The sequence below is a fragment of the Austrofundulus limnaeus genome, unplaced genomic scaffold (genome assembly GCF_001266775.1).
Source record: "Austrofundulus limnaeus strain Quisiro unplaced genomic scaffold, Austrofundulus_limnaeus-1.0 Scaffold421, whole genome shotgun sequence".
In the NCBI taxonomy this organism is placed as follows: Eukaryota; Metazoa; Chordata; class Actinopteri; order Cyprinodontiformes; family Rivulidae; genus Austrofundulus; species Austrofundulus limnaeus.
The window spans coordinates 156,099-170,768 of NW_013952823.1; the positions used below are offsets into that span (position 1 = coordinate 156,099).

Sequence of the window (14,670 nt, forward strand, 5' to 3'; positions counted from 1 at the left end):
CTTTTAGTACGTTATTAAAATAACATGAACAGTCCAATGATCATTTTACTGATATGTATAAAYACTGCAAAGGCTGAAAAATCTTGAAGTCTGTATGAAATTGGAGATAGTTTGAGGATTTAATTTTTATGCTTTTTAAGCTAAAAAAAAYGGGGGGGTCGTATTATACATGAGATCGTATTATACACGAATAAATACAGTAAGTCATTTTGACAAAATTTGACTTAATCCTCATTTCGATATGATGGGTCACAAATAGACAATTCAATAAGCAAAAAGCTGCCGATAGGTATCGGCAGTCCAAGCGGATTGTGGCTCGGGTGGTCGCTGAGGCAAAAACTCGGGCATGGGAGGAGMTRGGAGAGGCCATGGAAAAAGACTTCCATACGGCTTCGATGCGATTCTGGTCCAACATCCAGCGTCTCATGGGGGAAAGCAGTTCGCCACCAACACTATTTATGGTGTGGATGGTGCGCTGCTGACCTCAACTCGAGACATTGTGGGTCGGTGGGCGTAATACTTTGAAAACCTCCTCAATCCTACCGACACATCTTCCCATGAGGAAGCAGAGCCTGAGGACCCTGGGTCGGACTCTCCAATCTCTGGTGCCAAGGTCACTGAAGTGGTTAAAAAGCTCCTTGATGGCAAGGTGCCGGGGGTGGATGAGATTCGCCCGGAGTTCCTTAAGGCTCTGGATGTTGTGGGTTTGCACTGGTTGATGCAACTCTACAATATCGCGTGGACATCAGGGGCAGTTCCCCTGGATTGGCAGACCAGGTTGGTTGTCCCCCTATTTAAAAAGGGGCACAGCAGAGTCTGTTCCAACTATAGGGGCATCACACTTCTGAGCCTCCCTGGTAATATTCAGGGGTCCTGGAGTGGAGGGTCCGTCGGATAGACAAATCTCGGATTCAGGAAGAGCAGTGTGGTGGCTTCATCAGATCGTGATCTCCAGCTCTCGCTGGAGCGGTTCACAGCCGAGTGTGAAGCAGCCGGGATGAGGATCAGTGCCTCCAAATCCGAGACTATGGTCTTGAGCCGGAAAATGGTAGCATGCCATCTCCACGTCGGGGAGGAGGTCCTGCCCCTAGTGGAGGAGTTTAAGTATCTCGGGGTCTTGTTCACGAATGAGGGAAGAATGGAGCGGGAGATCGACAGGCGGATTGATGCTGCGTCTGAAGTGATGCGGACGCTGTACTGGTCTGTCGTGGTGAAGCGGGAGCTGAGCCAGAAGGCGAAGCTCTCGATTTACCAGTCGATTGACATTCCTACCCTCATCTATGGTCACGAACTTTGGGTAGTGACCAAAAGAACGAGATTGTGGATACAAGGTTAGAAATGAGTTTCCTCTGCAGGGTGTCTGGGCTCTCCCAAAGAGATAGGGTGAGAAGGTCAGTCATCCGGGAGGGACTTAGAGTAGAACCGCTACTCCTCCACATCGAGAGGAGCCAGTTGAGGTGGCTCAGGCATCTGGTTAGGATGCCTCCTGGACGCCTCCCTGGTGAGCTGTTCCGGGCTTGTCCCACCGGGAGGAGGCCTAGAGGAAGACCCAGGACACGTTGGAGGGACTATGTTTCTTGGCTGGGCTGGGAAGGCCTTGGGATTCCCCCGGATGAGCTGGCCCAAGTGTCTGGGGAGAGGGAAGTCTGGATCTCTCTGATTAGGCTGCTGCCCAAGCGAACTGGCCTCAGATAAGCGGCAGAAGACGGACGGATGGACAATTCAATAAATAAAATTGTGGGCATAAAATAAGTACATTCAAAATGTTTCATATAAATGTTTCAAATAAAAAAAAACTGTAAAAATAAATTTGATAAATTACAAATGAAAATAAACCCTTTTTAAATGTTTGCATGGTAGAACCAGAATCTGCTCTTCATATTAGTGACAAACAATAACAGTAACAACAGCTTTTTGATAAGTTTAAAGTTTCTTTAGAGTACTTTCAAAATGTTTAAAAATAAAATACAAAAATTTATTTGAAAAAGTTCAAATTAAAATATAGCTGTATCTGTAACTGTATTTGATAATGTTTTGAACTTTTAAAATATTGCGTGGTAGAACCAGAAGCTGCACTTCATATTAGTGACAAACTTTGGCATTTTTTAATGAGTTGCCTACATTTTTGTCTTCTACTTTTAATTTAAAATGTTTCCTCTCTCGCCAGATATCCAAGGTTCTTCTTCTACATATTAATAAAGTTGTTAAACATCTAAGAGGCGCACTACCGCTACTAGTGGTGAGAAAGCACCTTATTCAAAATCGGTCCCACGGGCCAAAGTTAAAAACTGTTGTTCTTTTGAGACCTTCAAGGAGGTGTTCGTGGCACATGGGTTAAGAATCTCAGTTCTCGGGGATTTTAGGTCTCAGATCTTATGAAAGGGTGGACTATCAGACCCTTCAAAGTTTGGAAATGGATGGTGGCAAAGTTTAACTATCATGGGAAACTTGGTAAATATGAGATGTGACTAATATTTGTATGTTTCAGTTTTCAAGAAGTACCCGTTTCATGAGCTGCAGTGTCGTTGTGGCCTGCGGGAAGATGAATTCTTGAAGTTGCTGAGGTCCACCCTCCCCCCGCTGGCCTCTGGTACACCCTTTGAGTTTCTTATAACGGACAGAAGCAAAAAACTGTACCCTCTGAAAATAGAGACCTTCACACCGGAGAAAATAGTCAACGCTGCAGGGAACTCTGCCCTCTACATCCGACCCAAGGTATTTCCCCTGGCTCCAGGACCTGCTTCTTGTCTGATGTTTCAGACCGTCTCAGACCAATGCTGATGTGTTGCTTTGTTTCAGCGTCCGGTGGAACCTCTGGCAGGACACAACGAGCCACTGCAGGGTTGTGAGAACAGAGATCAAAAGTCTCCAACCGTACTGGCTGCACCCAGCACCAAGTGAGCTAAAAATAATATCAGCTGGTTGTTGTCGTAAACAAGTTATGGTACGTTCACACCGAACGCGTTTTGAGCGGTAGGAGTGGGCGATTCACATGCAAAGTCCATGGAGGACGCGCCTCTAGGGGTCGTGCGTCACGTCACGTACGTTTTGGGCGGTGCGCAAGGAAGGCAGAAGGAGCGCAGAGCATTTTCCGCGCATGCGGTGCTGCGGAAGCCGCCGCCGCCGGAGTTCAAATATCTGAACTTTTCACCGCTCGACGCGTCTCCCACTGAAAACCGAAACAGACGGACTGGAGATCTTTACCTGAAATTGACCATGTGCAGTTGGATTTTCTGGCAGGATATATCAGCACCGATGTGGATCAGCTGCTCGGGACCAAAAAAGAAAAAAGTCCGTCAGCTGGCAGCTTCTGGAGTGACAAAACTAACTGAACAAATCGCCTCTAAATCATCTGGTGAGTTAATTATCTGCCGTGCGCAACGTTCGCTTGCCTTTTAGTAAATAAATCAAAGCCATTTTCTTTTATTTTATCTTTATTTCACCCGCTAAGGACACACTCCTCCCACACCTCGCTGCTGCTGCCGCTGCTGCTTGCTTGTTCTGGTCTGAACACTAGTGCGTTCTTTGATCTGAAAATAGTGCGTCCAACGAGAGGTGTTTTGCGCTTTTTGGCCGCTCAAAACGCATTCGGTGTGAAAGTAGCATTATTCTTTTATTTCATTTCTTGGTCTTATCCGATTCTGTTTCTGTGTCACAGAAATGAGACCAATCAGAAGAAGCCTCCTCAAAACTGGATAAAAGATAACCAAGTAAATCTGAGGATCAGCATTCTGGACAACTGTGACGTAGACATGATCTCACCACGTGGTAAGCTTCAAGCTTTCCCTCAAAACCCCCAGCAGTTTGGTTTTCTTGGACACAATTAACATAACATAAACTGTTTAACTTTACTGTCTTTGCAGAAAGTCTCAAACATTTAAGCTGGAAACATGCTCAGACACCGACAAGTTGACTCGCAGTCACATGGTTGTTCGGCAGTCATTTTCGCACACAGACCTTTCACAGTCCCTGAGACACCCTGCGCCGAGCTTGGGAAACACCCCTGCCGCTGAAACATACGTCACTGCATGGAATTTCTCCCCGCAACTATGTAGAAAAAAAGACTCGTCACTCACCCGACGTATTTATCCACATGATCTGTCCTGGTTTAGCTCCGCAGTTTTTATCAGTCAGATTCCTCTGTGCACAACGTCTGTTTAATCTCCTTTCATGAGTTTTTCACTGTTTGACTATCTTTACAAAACTCTGCTTCCTGGGAACAGTCGGCTCTGGGAGCGAGTCTGTTTTTTTTTTCCTTTTTTTTAACCGAGTGGTTGAAGTAAATGTAGCGCATAGCGCTTTCAGCACAAACACGCATGAGTTTTTCTCGGTTTGACTATAATTTTATAAAACTCTGCTTCAACAGTCTGCTCTAGTCAGAAGCGAGTTTTTTTTTCTTTTGAGTGTCCGAGCGCTTCAGCACAAACAAACATGCCCATGGACTTCAGACCAATCACACATTACCGTCGACACGGGAGGGGTTCAAAAGTTCTGCTGGGGGGTTGTGCTAAAAGGGGCTGTCGACACGACTCTGCAAAGCCCGGTGACGTAATTTTCGTCATTAAACTGCGACAACCCGTGCCGACGTCGGCAGTTTGGAGGGAGTATGTTTCAGGCTTTATTGTTGTTGCATCATAGATGGTTCTGTTGCTAATGAAATGTTTGATGAAATTTTAATATCACATTATAAGTTTTTCCACTGTCAAATAGCTTTAGTTAGCATCTAAAGCTACGTTTAGCTTAGAGGAAGAGGTGATCGATCAAACAAGAAGATGTAAAACCAATAAATACTTCCACAAAGTCTTTGGGCTTTGCTTTCGCTGAAAGATTTTACAGAAAGAAGCTTGTTTTACTAACTGGTTTTCATTATTTAGCTCAGTGTTAGAAGCTTTAGCAGAAGTTAGCGTCAGATAACCAGGATGATGTCATCATCCTGCGACAAACAGCAACAATGGCCGCTCCTAACACCGCTGAAGAGACAGTGAGCTGAGAGACGCTGCCATCTCCTGAACACTCAGAAGCTGGGAGTTTATCCAAGGTTTGTCCTGTGTGCAGAATCAGATATTCTTTCAGAAAAAAATGAAACAGAGTTGTCCGTTTGATAAAGCTCTGTAACCAGGAAGGGGGGGGGGGGGGGGTGTCCTTCCATAACAAAAGCAATGAGCTTAGGTCCTATCCAATTGGCAATTGTGCACAAATTGTTGCTGTTTTGTAGGGTTTGTTTCTTTATGGCATATTTAATGTGAAATTCAGTTCTAAAACTTTAATTTTACAAAAGTAAAATTATAAAACTTTATTAATGTGAGATTCAATGATTTACACATAAATGTTTTTTTTTCTTGGTAAATATCTTTTTAAACACCTTGCAAAAAATAATTTAATGTTCTACTGAACCACAGCTATTTTTTTATATTAGTGAAAGTGAAATAATACACATTATTGTTTTATTTCTGTAGCTATATTTATTTGTTAAATCAGGGCTATTCAACTGATGGCCCGCTGACCACATCTGGCCTGCGAGAGACCAAAATTCGGCCTGCCAATTGGTTCATTCATCTCCTCAGCCCAAACCCCCAGTTTTCTACTTTAATTACCGTATTTTTTGGATTATAAGCCGCACTGGACTATAAGCCGCACCCGCCATTAAAAAAAAAAAACGCATGAACATCAACATTTAAGCCGCACCGGACTATAAGCCCCACCCCCCATCAGTAAAAAACAAAAACAGCCGCACCCCCCATCCCCATCAGTAAAAACAACAACAAAACAGTACACCCAAAATTGTGGTCAAAAAAGTGAATTCAGCATCACATTTATTTTTAAGAAAAAGGTTGGCAAGTTCACCGGTACAAAATAATAATAATAATAATAATAATAATGATAATAATGATAATAATAATAAAAAACTCTCGGAAAGAGAAGGCTAGAGGTCTGGAATTAAAACATAAAAAGCAAACCTTTAGAAATTACCAGTAAAGTTCGGAGGAATACGGTTCATTTAACTGACCTTATTTTGGTAGTTTTCTTTAACCGTTTCTGGTCCAACAAAACGTCTCATTCATCGTCCTCCGGCGCACTGAAACCATCCCTCCTCTTCAGTGTCGGAGTTAAACAAGCTGAGAAAAGCTGCGTCACACAGCGGTATCTGTTGMCCTCCCGGGGTAATGCTGGCTCTGAAGCTGTGGTGTCCTCTTCACGTAGCAGTCCAGCCTTTCAGAACCCATTGGTGATGGTGGACTCGTTCACTGTGCTCCACAGTGTTAGGATCCACTGGCAGACATCAGGAAATGTCGCTCTTTGCATTCGGTCAGTTTTTGTGAATGATTTATCCCCATCAGTCAGCTGCTGGGAAAGCCCTCCCGCTCCAGCATACATCACTGCATGGGATTCTTTCCCCGGGGAGTGCAATGAGGGAAAAAAAAGTCTGCGGCTCTTCACTCGACGTTTATCCACAAGCTGGTCCTGGATTAAGCTCCAAAGTTTTTATCAATCAGATTCCACCGTGAAAAATGTCTGTTTTATCCCCTTTTATGAGTTTTTGGCCATTGACTATCTTTAAATCGCTGCTTCCTGGTCAACAGTCGGCTCTGAAAGCGATCGCTTTTTTCTTTTTTCTTTTCTTCTTTTGTAAAAGCGAGTGGTTGAAGCAAATGGAGCATCAGAGCCACCTGGTGGCTGAAGAAAAAAACCCACGTATAATCCGCACCGGACTATAAGCCGCATGGTTCAAAGTTCAGGAAAAAAGTTGCTGCTTATAGTCCGAAAAATACGGTACTATAAGTTCTTTTAGTTAAACATAGACATGTTTCATATCATTACTTTTATTACACAGTATTATGTATGTTGTATTCATGATTAATGCAGCAAAATAAACTATTTCAAAGGTAACAGATCTTTGTAATACTTGGTTTATTTACATAATGACTTAAATTGCTCGATGTTCGAGACTACCACTTCCGGCGAGTAAACGCTGGCACATCCCTGTTGCCACTGCTCATCATGCCTTCTAGCTTTTCTATCTTTTTCACTTTTTACGTACGTTTTCACAGATCCTTACCCTGGCGTTCCCACACTGTCTGCTTCACTCCACTACCAGACATGGACTATTCGGATTTACCTGTTGCCTGCTCTGGTTTGGACCCTCCAGCTGATCTGGTTTTCAACCCCACCACAGCACCGAAACCGCCCTCATAAAAATCACCAACGATCTTCTCCTTGCTACTGACTCTGGTCTTCTGTCCATCCTCATCCTCCTTGGCCTAAGTGCTGCTTTTGATATAATCTCTCATTCTATTCTCAACAGACTCACTTCCATTGGCATCTCAGGTACTGCGTTTGGCTGGTTCAAATCTTATCTTTCTGACTGCACTCAATTCATCCAGATAAAATCCTTCCATTCTCAGTTATCCCCTGTCTCCACTGGCGTGCCCCAAGGCTCTGTGCTTGGACCCCTTCTCTTCATTACTTACCTCCTTCCTCTTGATTACATTTTCCGCAAGTTTGGTGTCCGTTTCCATCGTTATGTAGATGACACAAAGCTCTACCTGTCAACCAAGCCAAACTCCACACACCCTCCCTCCATCCTCTCTGACTGTCTCAATGAACTCAATCACTGGTTTTCAGACAATTTCCTTCAACTGAATAGCGATAAAACAGAAATCATCCTTGTCGGCACTAAAAATTCAATCTCAAAATCTAATAATCTCCTCATCTCTATCAACAACTCTCTGCTAACCCCCTCCCCTCAGGTCAAGAGTCTTGGTGTCATCCTTGACACCACTTTCTCCTTCACTGCACACATCATTAATGTTACTCAGTCTGCCTACTTCCACCTCAGAAATATCAACCGTCTCTGTCCTTCTCTCACTCCTCGCACCACAGCCATCCTTGTCCACAGTCTTGTGACTTCACTGACTACTGTAACTCTCTCCTTTTTGGCCTCCCCAACAAATCCCTCCATTAGCGTCATATGGCCCAGAACTCGGCTGCACGTGTCATCACCCAGACCTCCTCCCATAACCACATCACCCCAGTCCTGCAGCAGCTCCAATGGCTCCCGGTCAAGTCACACATCATCTTGAAAATTCTTCTTCTCACGTTCAAATCTATCCACCATCTTGCTCCTCCTTACATGTCTGACCTCGTACACATCTCCATCCCCTCCCGCGCTCTCAGATCCTCTTCTTCCCTAAACCTCCAAGTACCCACTGCCCGCCTCTTGACCATGGAGAGCAGGGCCTTTACCTGCTCTGCACCTCTCCTCTGGAACTCTCTACCACCTGACCTAAGAAACACCACCTCTCTTCCTGTGTTCAAGACTGCTTTGAAATCACATCTCTTTAGATTAGCATARCRATCTTAACTTCATTTGTAAACAATGCTCTGTAACTCATGCCAGCTTGTCTCTAGTCTGTATTTTCACACATTCTCCTATGATGTACCTTCTGCTGTAAGTGTCCTTGGGTGTCCTGAAAGGTGCTTTTCAAATAAAATGATTATTATTATTATTTTTTTTTATTATTGTTGTTATTATGTTCGGCCCCTCAGCTGTTAGCCTGCAGTAAATGTGGCCTCCAGAGCAGTTTAGTTGAATAGTCCTGTGTTAAATAATTTCTCAGTCACTTTCTAGGTTAACAAAAAAAATAGTGATAATAACCGAGATTGGACCCTGTGAAAAAATTAATCCTGATCACTTTTTTAGCCCTAGTTATTTGGGGGGTGGCACCTGGGGTGGCCAGTCAGGTGTCAGGGGTGGAACTTGCCACCCCGGCCCCCCCTCTGGCTCCGCCCCTGCTAAAAACCCAAAAGCTGAGCCTGGGTTTAGTTTTATTTCAGCTTGAGCTCAAACCAAATGTTTGTGTGTCTCAGTGTTAAGACAGTCCAGATGTGACGAGCTGCAGTGTCCCTGCGGCCTGCAGGAGGCAGACTTCCTGAACCTGCTGAGGTCCACCTTCCCTCTGCTGGCCGCCGATCAACCCTTTGAACCGTTAGTAACGGACAGAACCAGGAAGCTGCAGCCTCTGAAGGTAGAGTCCTTCACGCCGGAAGAGGTCTGCAGAGCCGCCAGGCATTCCGCCCTCTACCTCCGACTGAAGGTACCACAGAGTTGTGCCGGTGGTCCGGCTCTGATCACACGATGGAACAACACAACTTCTAAACTATCTTTTCTTCCAGCCTGCAGCAGAACTGCAGAGCACAGCCCTGCAGAGCATTGATGTTGATGTTGATGATGATGATGACGGGTATGATGACGCTGAATCTTCTCGATCCACCCCACATCTAACTGGTCCCAGCACCATGTCAGTACAAATACAACAGTTCTCACCTGAAAAAGTGCCGTTAGCCTCATGGTTTGATCGTTTCGTGTCTCAGAGATCAGCCTGGTCAGCAGGAGGATGACTCTGAGCGGGTCAGTGATGAAGATGCCCTGGTGAACCTGAACATCTGCTTTCTGGACAACCCTCAGGTTGATGCTGTCTCACCACAAGGTAACTTTAACTCCAGGACTTTCTTTAGAGGAACAGAGCGCACGTCAAGTTTTCAGCACAAATTAAAACCAGTAAAATTAAAATAAATCTGTTTTTTGTTCTGTCTTTGTGAACTCTAACTTTTGTTTTTGATCTTAGTTTTGGAGAAGTACACCCCCCAAGAGCTGAAGTGTCTTCGTGGTCTGAAGGAGGCAGACTTCCTGGACCTGCTGAAGTCCACCTTTCCTCAGCTGGCCGATGGTCGGCCTTTTAATGTTTTATCTGATGATGGCGGGAAGTTGGACCCGCTGAGGTTAGACAGTGTGACTCCAGAGGAGATCAGCCGAAGGTCCACTGGGAGTTCGCTCCTTTACATCCAGCTGAAGGTGCATCAGCATGCTGTTATCCTTCCAGTAAAAATATTTTAGAACAGTTTTCACTTTGAAATGTAATGTTTGTAAAGAGTAACTCTTTTTTTATCATTTGGTGAAACTTTAGGAGCTGCCACAAAAAGAAAAAGACAAACTTCAAACAACGTCCCAGCCATCCAGTCCAAACATCAGGTCAGACTTTATATTTTAAAGTTTGATTCTGTCTCATGTCCTCCTCTGACCTTTGACCTCCATCTTTGTCTTTTAGTCCCAGAGTTCAGTCTGACAGGCCTCAGAGCACCGAACCAAACAAACTGATCAGTCTGAAGGTCTGCATCCTGGAGGACCCCGACATAGATGAGATCAATCCTACAGGTAAAAACATCCAGCCATCATCCAACCATTATCCATCCATCCAACCAACCATCATCCATCATCCATCCATTCATTATCCAACCAACCATCACCCATCCATCCATTATCCAACCAACNAACCAACCATCACCCATCCATCCATTATCCAACCAACCATTATCCATCCATCCAACCAACCATCATCCATCCATTCATTATCCAACCAACCATCATCCAACCATTATCCAACAACCATCATCCATCCATCAATTACCCAACCAACCATCATCCATCCATCCATCCAACCATTACCCAACCAACCATCATCCATCCATCCAACCATCATCCATCCATCCATCAAACCATTATCCATCCAACCATCCATCATCTATCTATCCAACCATCATCCATTCATCCATCCATCATCCAACCATTATCCATCCATCCATTATCCATCCATGATCCAACCAACCATGATCCATCCCTCCCTCCAACCATTATCCATCCAACCATCATCCATCCAACCATCATCCATCCAACCATCATCCATCCAACCATTATCCATCCAACCAACATCCATCCATCCAACCAACCGTCATCCGTTCATCCAACCATTATCCATCAATCTATCCATCATCAGTCCACCCATACATACATACATCCATTCACCCACCCATCCATTCATCCATCCATCATCTATCCAACCACATCCAACTGTTCATCCATCCATCTGTTTGTCTGTCACTCAAATTTTCAGCACATACTGTTTTTTACTTTTTACAAACCATGTTTGTTGCTAGATTTAGTTTTTGGGCTGTAGTTAGTTTGACCTCTCAGAGGTCACTAACTGAGTGTATTTGCATTGAATAAATTAATTATCAAAACATTTGACACAAGGAATATCAAACAAGCAGCAGATTTGGTGATTATACAGAGAAGGTACAGTCCATACCATGTCTGCAGCAAGAACTGACTCTTTGTAGCTCGTCTTCAAAGGAGCTGAGTGTGACCTCCTGTTACATGACCATGTGCAATCTCCTGTTCTCCCACCAGGCGTTATCTCCAGTTCCTCCATGAAGGCTTATCTGTCTAATAGCAGTTGTAAAAGTAATTGAACTCTACAGTTACAAATCAGCAGCTGTCTTCACTCTTATAGCATTWCTGAGCACAAGGATTTACAAGTCCTGCAACAGTCTGAGTTAATAGACAAACACAGATCAACAGCATTAATATATAAAACCATAATGTTTTAAATSACAACTTCAACAACAATTAGTATTTTAAATATTCCAAAACAAATTAAACCCAGATATCAGGACTCTTTATTTTTTTATTGAGACCTTAGGAATGGTTTTTATTGTTTTTAGTGTAAAATTTTGGACCTGTGACTGACGGTTTGTTTCTCTCAGTGTTTCAGAAACACTCAGTTAGTGATCTCCAGTGCCCTGCCAACCTGCAGACGGACGAGTTCATAGCCCTGTTGAAGTCCACCTTCCCTGTGCTGGATGGGACACCTTTTGTTTTTTTGGTCTGTCATGGCACAAGACTCAGAGGTTTAAATCTGGACAGTCCAACTCCAGAGAAGATCAAATTTATCATCAGATCGTTAACTGGAACTGTCCTCTACATCCAGCTGAAGGTTCGGTTCTTGAGTCAGTATATTTTATGTGTTGGTGTTCATATTTTGAGGAAATTTAATCTACATGTTTTTATTTTTGTAACAAACTTGCAGAAACAACAGGAAGCCCAGGTTGATGTAAAAAAGAGTCCTTCAGACGTTTCTGCTTCAACCAAATCTTCAAAACGGTAAGAAGGGTTTGAGACATAAATATGTCGGCCAGTAGAAGACAGAGTAATAATTGTTTTCTCTTGTTCCCATTTCTCCCTCAGAAAACGAGTTAAAGACAGAAAGAAAAGGGTCCAAGGTCCCTCCAGCAAATCCAAGTCCCATCGCAGAGACGAGGAAACGGAAGACAGTGAAGACAGTGACGAGGACAAGCCCCCGATACTGCAGCCTCAACCGGAACCGTGTCCAGAGACGTTAAACAAAGATGTCCAACCTCCGGGTTTGAAAACATACAGCGTATCAGACGAAGACGAGACGGAGGACAGCGAGGACGGAGACAACGAGCAGCCYGAGCCTTCCCGGCTCAGGTTCATGCCCATCTTGACATCCCWTYCCAACACAAACGCAAGTGACGAACCAAAAAAGACGATGGAGGAGCCACCTGTCCTGCATTCAGAGGTGGACGCAAACAGAGAGTCGGATGACGAGGAAACGGAGGACAGCGAGGACGGGGACAACCAGAAAGACGCTGTCTCTGTCAAAGCTTCGAGTGTGAGGGCAGACAGACGGGTAGAGGACAAAACRACTACGGAGGGTGACCCCTGTCGGCAGAGCCCCATCCTAATCTCCCTGCTGACGTCTGACAATACAAAGCAAAACACAACCTTTGAACTCGTGGAGATTAAGGAGGAACAACCGTCCAGTCTGAACACAAACGACCAATCAGAGGTCGGAGGATCGCAGATSGACYAGAGGAGCCGAGAGCCCCGAACAAATGAACCCAGAGACCCTGAACCTGTCCAAACTCTGCAGCTTCCTCAGACCCCGGCAGACGCCCCTCGGCACGAGTCCTGTAAGGTCTGCCGCAGTCAGCACTTGTCCRTGAAGAAGCTGATGAAACACTCGTGGACTCACGTGAACGAACGGGCCATGCTCTGCGGCGTGTGCGGAGAACGGTCAGAGACCACGGAGGAACTGCGGCGCCACCTTCATTCCCACCAAAAGACCCTCATCTGCGACGTCTGCGGCAAGACCTTCATCACCACGGTGGGCTTCAGGAGACACATGAACGGGCACAAGGGCAACAAGCCCCACAAGTGTAAAACCTGCAACAAAGYCTTTACGGACAAGGGCACGCTGAAGAAGCACATGATGACCCACCAGAATAGTAAAGAACAGAAGTGCACCGTCTGCCCCAGGTCCTTTACCTCYGACATCCGACTGAAGCTCCACCTGCTCACCCATGCAGACAGGAAYCAGGAGGAGACGTCTGCHGCGCCCGSCCCTGGKCACACGCCGGCCAAAGAGATACGGTTCAGCTGTGAAATCTGCAAGAGGTCTTTCTTCACTGAGAAATGTTTCCAGGTTCACATGATGAAGCACAGCGACAGGATGCCAGACGCCTGACAGAATCCACCAGGAAGACACCAGACGCCTGACAGAAAGGAGTTTTCTGACATTCTGTTCGTTTTTATTTGTTCAACTGTCAGATTTAAAGTGTTTTAACTGAGTTTTAACTGACTTTTAGTTACTGTGGTTTCTGTTTTTATTAGCTGTTTTACATTAACTGTTCATGTTTGAATAAAGTTGTGTTTTATCTTTATRTGTCTTGCTGTTTTGACGTCACAACCTTCTGAAATCAGTTGTTTTTATACCTCCAGGAAGCAGCAGGTTTGTACGGTCCTGGTCTGGCCTGGAGGAGTCCTTGGTTTCGAGTCATATTCATTCATACGTTAAAATAAAGGTCTATMTACCATTTAGAAAAAATACAATAAATTACAACTTTATTCACAAAGCCTATTAAAAACAACACAGTAGGCCAAAGTGCTGAACACGAATAAAAACTAAGTAAAATGAGTCAAAAATACCAAAAATGTTAACATCAATGTCTCAAACTTTTCAGTTAAAAGCCAAGGAGAAAAAAATGTAAAAAAAAAAAAAAAAGAAGTCATAAATGAAATGAAAAGAAGCAGAAAAATGGACAAAAATTATATTGGGCCCCTTTGCCCAAAATTCAATTCAAACAAATTTTTAATGATATGTGGTGAAAATTTAACATTTCCCAACTTACCAGTACTTTAGGACACGAATGGATTAAAGTTTTTTAAATACCTTTTAAACACAAAAACAGTTTAACCAAAGCTGTGGCTGGAATTAGAAAAATATCTTAAAGAAACGACCAAGTTCAACAGTTAGGGAAATGATTGCACAATTTTTTTTCTTACAAAWCCATATAGATTTCTTCTCTTTCACAATATGCAGTTTGGTTTATTTCTAGAGAACAAAAATGTGGAATTTCTAATCAGAAATGCAATCGTAACAAAAATWAATGTGGATTTGCAAAGTACTCCCCCTCATCCTGGGCTCTTATAAACAAATGACTCCCTGTTTGAAAGGAGTCTGAATAAGATGCATGAAGCAAAAAATAAAAAACATAAAGCAAAAGTTGAAAGATTTTACAATTTAATGTGGAATTTCTAATCAGAAATGCAATCGTAACAAAAATTAATGTGGATTTGCAAAGTACTCCCCCTCATCCTGTGCTCTTATAAACAAATMACTCCCTGTTTGAAAGGAGTCTGAATAAGATGCATGAAGCAAAAACATAAAGCAAAAGCTGAAAGATTTTACAATTTAATGAAGGAATTTCAGTTAGTAACCCCTTTAAATGATTCATTATTATCATTATTAT

At 43.8% G+C, this 14,670-nt stretch overlaps 1 protein-coding gene across 3 annotated transcripts in view; it reads left to right on the forward strand.

Annotated features, from left to right (window-relative positions):
• Nucleotides 1–13,581, forward strand: part of LOC106529071 (uncharacterized) — a 26,418-nt gene extending 12,837 nt beyond the window's left edge. The window contains exons 5-16 of one of the 3 annotated variants that reach the window (XM_014024405.1): nucleotides 2,489–2,715; nucleotides 2,800–2,897; nucleotides 3,659–3,768; nucleotides 8,869–9,095; nucleotides 9,175–9,299; nucleotides 9,373–9,488; nucleotides 9,627–9,853; nucleotides 9,966–10,030; nucleotides 10,107–10,213; nucleotides 11,602–11,831; nucleotides 11,925–11,998; nucleotides 12,083–13,581. In XM_014024405.1, the coding sequence (XP_013879859.1) occupies nucleotides 2,489–2,715; nucleotides 2,800–2,897; nucleotides 3,659–3,768; nucleotides 8,869–9,095; nucleotides 9,175–9,299; nucleotides 9,373–9,488; nucleotides 9,627–9,853; nucleotides 9,966–10,030; nucleotides 10,107–10,213; nucleotides 11,602–11,831; nucleotides 11,925–11,998; nucleotides 12,083–13,385 (2,909 nt within the window). In that variant the 3' untranslated portion in view covers nucleotides 13,386–13,581. The remainder of the gene's footprint in view (nucleotides 1–2,488; nucleotides 2,716–2,799; nucleotides 2,898–3,658; nucleotides 3,769–8,868; nucleotides 9,096–9,174; nucleotides 9,300–9,372; nucleotides 9,489–9,626; nucleotides 9,854–9,965; nucleotides 10,031–10,106; nucleotides 10,214–11,601; nucleotides 11,832–11,924; nucleotides 11,999–12,082) is intronic. The other 2 variants (XM_014024407.1, XM_014024406.1) reach the window with 2 other exon arrangements.
• The last annotated feature ends 1,089 nt before the right edge of the window (nucleotides 13,582–14,670 follow it).